General features: G+C 52.8%; 1 protein-coding gene across 1 annotated transcript; it reads left to right on the top strand.

Annotated features, from left to right (window-relative positions):
- The first annotated feature begins 684 nt into the window (after nucleotides 1–684).
- Nucleotides 685–3,926, top strand: CUNH9orf40 (chromosome unknown C9orf40 homolog). Its single transcript, XM_042665580.1, has 2 exons — nucleotides 685–1,113; nucleotides 3,367–3,926. The coding sequence occupies exons 1-2, from the start codon at nucleotides 724–726 to the stop codon at nucleotides 3,523–3,525; spliced, it is 549 nt and encodes a 182-aa protein (XP_042521514.1). The 5' UTR covers nucleotides 685–723; the 3' UTR covers nucleotides 3,526–3,926.
- The last annotated feature ends 890 nt before the right edge of the window (nucleotides 3,927–4,816 follow it).

Genomic DNA, 4,816 nt, shown 5'->3' with positions numbered 1-4,816 from the left:
CGACCCGCTGTATGGCTTCCACGGGAGGACTGGCCGTGCCCCCCGGTCCTGCCTCTTCCTCCGGCCCGGCGATCTGGGGGGTGAGCCTCTCCCGCGGGTGCATTCCGCAGCCCAGGAGGGGGCCGCTCCCTGCGGCCAAACTCTGCGCCCCGCTACCCCCTCGACGCGAGCACAAAGCCGCTTCACCCTACTGCCTCCTAGATCTGAATCCTCCTTTGAATCCTAATTCCACGGGCTCGTCCCCCAACTCGTGGCCGGAGCGAGGGAAAAGTGGCAAACGTGGCAAAGGCGATGCCCAGCCAGGCTCCAAATCAGCGTGGAGAAAGACAGCCGCCGCCCCGCCCCCGAGCGCGGCCCCGCCCCCGAGCGCGGCCCCGCCCCCGAGCGCAGCACCAGACTCCGAGCCTCCCGCCACCCATTCCCCGCCTCCCCCCGCCGGGGCGCGCACTTCCGGCCGCGAGGGCGGTCGGGAACGCGCCCCGCCAGCCTCCACCAACCAGCGGCCTCGCCCGGCCGGCGCCAGGGTGCGCGCGCACAGCCGTGCGCTGGTTCGAATCTCCGCAGCTTCGCGGTTGCAGCCTAACGTCCGCGGCCGCCGGGCGCCGCCCGGGCCGCCCGCCCCGCCCCTCCGCGTCCCGCCGCCGCCGCCGCCGCCGCCGCCGCGGGCCGGCCCGCGCGCGCCCGCCCGCCGCCCCCCGCCCCGCGCCCCGAGCCGGCGGGCCCATGGCCAAGCGGCGCGCCGCGCAGCCGCTGGCGTTCCACGTGCCCTGGAAGCGGCTCCTGCTCCGCGACTTCCCCGAGCAGCCGCCGCCGCCCTGGGGCCCGCCGCCGGGGCCGTCCCGAAAGCGCAAGATTGAGCCGGGGGCCATGGCCGAGCCGGCGGCCTCGCCCAGCAAGCGCCGCGAGGGCGGCGAGGGCGGCGGCCGGGGCGGCCGCGGGCGGCCCGAGCGCGGCCTGGGTACGGGCGAGCCGGCGGCGGCCCCGCTGCCCGGCCGGCCGCGGGCGCCGGGGGAGGAGCTCCAGCACGCCCGGCCCCCGAGGGGCGGCGGCGACGACGACGAGGCGGGGCACGCCGGGCCCCCGCGGGGGGACTGGGGGGCCGCCCCGCGCCAGGTACGGGCCGTCGGGGGGGGGGGGGGCTAAGTCAGGGCGGCCGGTGCCGTCCGCGGGAGAGAGACGGGTGTGGAACTCACCCCCCCCACCCGTGGGAGTCACTGGGCCGTGTGCAGCAGATCCCACGCGCCCCTCGGCTCCGCCACCCCCCGCCCCGGGATCCCCCAAACCGACCCGCGACCGGAGCTGCACGGATCCGAACAGCTGAAGCTGCGGAAACATGCTCCAGTCCGGGGCCGGGTTGGGGGTTGGGGGGGGTCGTTGGGGCCCTGGGACGCCGTGCACGCGGGGTCCCCCCCGCACCCACTCCTCCATCCCCCCCCCCGAAGCTCTAGTTTGTGGCACGCGTGACGCCACGTGGGTGTTGGACAGCTGGGTCCAGAGAGGGAAATGCGAGCTGGTCTGAGACCGTTTACCCGGGAGGGTGGAGTGGGGTAAGTTCCTCTGGAGCCTGGCCTCCACCCCAGTGCCTCAGTCAGTTTAATGAAAAAACGAACGAACAGAACCAATGAAGCCGGAAGCCAGTGGCTCACACCTGTCCTAGCTGAGATGTGAGGATTGTAGTTCAAAGCCAGCTTAGGCAGGAAACTCTCATCCCAGGTTAATCAGCCTGAAGGTGTTAGGGCACTAACCCTTGAGCAAAAAGAAAAAAATCTCAGGGGTACTGCCCGGGCCGTAGTTCAAGCCCCAGGATCAAGACTCCTTTATGAGAAAAGTGGAGTGACATTATTATTGTTAGAAAGGATATTTTTTCTCCCTGTGGTTGTGAAACATTGACTTGAATCCCTAAAAAGACCACCTCTGGATGAACTTGCTGATATTTCTATGCCCAGAGTTCTTGGAATTTAGAAAACATAAGCTTTGTGTAGTCTTTTTCTTCCAATTGCTCTTTGAGATCCAGAACGATAACCCATTATCAGGCATGTGTGGCTTAGGCTTTAGGACACAGTCATCTAAAGGTTGCAGTTTGAAACCAACCCAGATAGGAAAGTTGTGACATTTCTTATCCAACTAATCAAAAACCGCCAGAAGAGAAGCTGTGGCTTAAGTGGCCTTGAACAAAAACGCTCAGGGCTGAGCTCATACCTCAGTTGGTAGGCACTAGCCAATGAGCCGAAGAGTCAGGTACCAAAGTTCGAGTCCTGGTCTCAGACCGGAAAAACAAAACACCCTCACCTATTGGATATGGAGATCTATCCTAGCAGAGCACATCACATCTGATGTGTGTACAGTCTTTGTGTAGAACTAATGAGGGAGCAGTACAGATACAGAAAGTAGCGAATGAAGACTTGTAAACTGCCACCTCTCCTGCTTAGAAATTTTTAATCATCCCAAATAAGTAGCTGGATTTTTAAGGGGCCAGCACTCAATTAGGTCGCTAAACTTTGATACACTGATTTAAAAGTTAGACATGTCCTAGTACTGGGAGAAAACTTTCATACTAAACCTAAAAAAGACCGAAAATAAGTTATATATATCTTTTGTGTGTGTGTGTGCCAGTCCTGAGGCTTACACTTATGGCCTGGACAGGCTAGCGCTCTACAACTTGAGCTGCTTTGTCTTCCAGCATTTTTTTTTTTCTTTTTCTGGTACTTTAATTGGAGATGAGACTCTCACATCTCTCACGGACTTTCCTGCCTGGGCTAGCTTCAAACTGCAGTCCTCACATCTCAGCCTCTTGAGTAACTAGGATTACAGGGGTAAGCCACCAGTACCTGACTAATGGTGTGTATTTTAAAAGATCTTATTTTCCTCATTGACAGTTCTAAGATTATTTCCATTTTCCTTGGGTGAAAAGCTAGAAAATTCTGAAAAGAGAAATCTTTGAATTTCTGAACTCTCTTCTGAAAAAGAGATATTTTTGGAAGAAATTATATTCTTTTTTTGGGGGGAGGGGTCCAGTCATGGGCCTGAACTCTGGGCCTGGGCGCTGTCCCTCAGCTCTTCAGCTCAAGGCTAGGACTCTACCACTTGAGCCACAGTGCCATTTCCGGCTTTTTTTTTTTTTTCTGCTTATGTGGTGCTGAGGAATTGAACCCAGGGCCTCATGCATGCAAGGCAAGCACTCTACCACTGATCCACCTTCCCAGCAAAAAATTCTTTTAAACTGTTAGCACACTGTTATAAAAGCACAACTATTAAGCTCTACATATTTCACCAACTACATGAAATGCTTTGATTAAGCAAATTAAATCTGTATTTCGAATAAACTAGAGGCAGTGATGTGTGTTCACCTCTCTTCTTACCTTGAAGCACAATGAAGAGTTTTGGCAGTATAACACATTCCAGTATTGGCGGAATCCTCTACCACCTATTGACCTGGCCGACATCGCCGACGCCAGCCAAGACAGCCTCACAGGAACAGCCCTTCAGGGCAAGAGTGAAGTGGTTGAGATTGACATGGAGTCCTGACCAAGGAGCCAAGGGTCTCAGTGATTCATGTGCTCTGCAGTTTTGGGACAGTTAATCTTCCACTCTCGACATGATAGTGTCTTTAAACTTGAAAAAGGAGGAAAAGTGGTTTTGAAGATAAAATGCCTAGAGTTACTACCAAAACTCCCAATAGGGATTTGTCACAGCTCTAATACAGTTATAGTTGAAGTATTTTGTGTATGCATTGTTAAAGAAAATAAATTTTGCTTAGATTCTGAGTTTGAAGGTAAAGCTGATCTTATGAAAGGGAGTTGAAGCAGTTTTAGAAACTGATGGAAATCGTTCAACTCTTCCTCCTCTGCGCACCAAAAAGTTTTAATTGTGGTACATGCAATGAATATCATTTTATAACTGATCTCAATAAAATACTTTCTCATATATCCTACTGACTCTTAGTTGAACAAATAGCTGAAAGAGCTAAAAGCTAGTATTGTTTTCAGAGGATTTTATACATGTACACTAGTGAGAATTTCAGTTTGTTGGATGCATAAATCACTTGTAATATTTGATGCTTGTAAAACCACCATGGGCAGTGGAGAACGGATGAGAACAGGGAGAGGTTGCCTGGCCCCTCCTTTTTCTAAAAAGGAGAACCCTTGTCATCTGATCAGTTTCTTGATCTGAGTTGCTTCCAGGGTGTGTTTTTATTGTTTATTACTTCACACCTATAGTTCTCAACACTGGCAGCACTTTAGAAATCTTTACCTGGATCCCTTTTTGGTGGGATACTCACTTAGCTTTTTTATTTTTTTTTAAAAGCACCGGCCTTCCTCTCCTGCATTCCTCTCAATGTGCAGGCGGGACTGAGAAGCCACTAGCTTGGTGGTTGGTTTTCTTACTTAGAGGAGATAACTAATTTGTGCTAAGGTAGGGCCTGCTTATTTGCTATGTTATTTTGCTGCATTGGATACTTTATGGTAACTAAGTTATTGTGTTGCTACTATTTTATTGTTTCAAAATAAAGTAAGCAATTTTGTGTTGGAATTAAGTGACTATCAATGACTAAGTTAACTTTTACACTGCATCAGAATGGTTGACTCTGTTACTTGTCCTGTCTCTCCCTGTATAATTTTTGTGGTTGATAGCATTAAATCCAAACTTGAGAAAAGATAACTAAATTCAGTGAAAGAGAAAGAAGCAGCATTGCATCAGTAGCTGGCATTGGTAGGAATGGGACAAAGGCCCCTGATAGCACTGTGGCGAGCAGACTCGCTCCCCTCCTACCTGTGTGATACCAACAAAGCGAGTTACCCCCCATCACCAGGCCTCA

This window comes from Dipodomys spectabilis, unplaced genomic scaffold (genome assembly GCF_019054845.1).
Source record: "Dipodomys spectabilis isolate Male_0828 unplaced genomic scaffold, ASM1905484v1 ptg000335l, whole genome shotgun sequence".
Taxonomy (NCBI): domain Eukaryota; kingdom Metazoa; phylum Chordata; class Mammalia; order Rodentia; family Heteromyidae; genus Dipodomys; species Dipodomys spectabilis.
This window is presented reverse-complemented; position numbering and strand designations above follow the sequence as displayed.

Bases quoted from the DNA above. Each gene is read 5' to 3' on its own strand.
- CUNH9orf40 (XM_042665580.1), top strand. From the start codon at position 724: ATGGCCAAGCGGCGCGCCGCGCAGCCGCTGGCGTTCCACGTGCCCTGG. The intron at 1,114-3,366 runs GTACGGGCCGTC...CTTACCTTGAAG, and splicing joins GGGGGGCCGCCCCGCGCCAG to CACAATGAAGAGTTTTGGCA.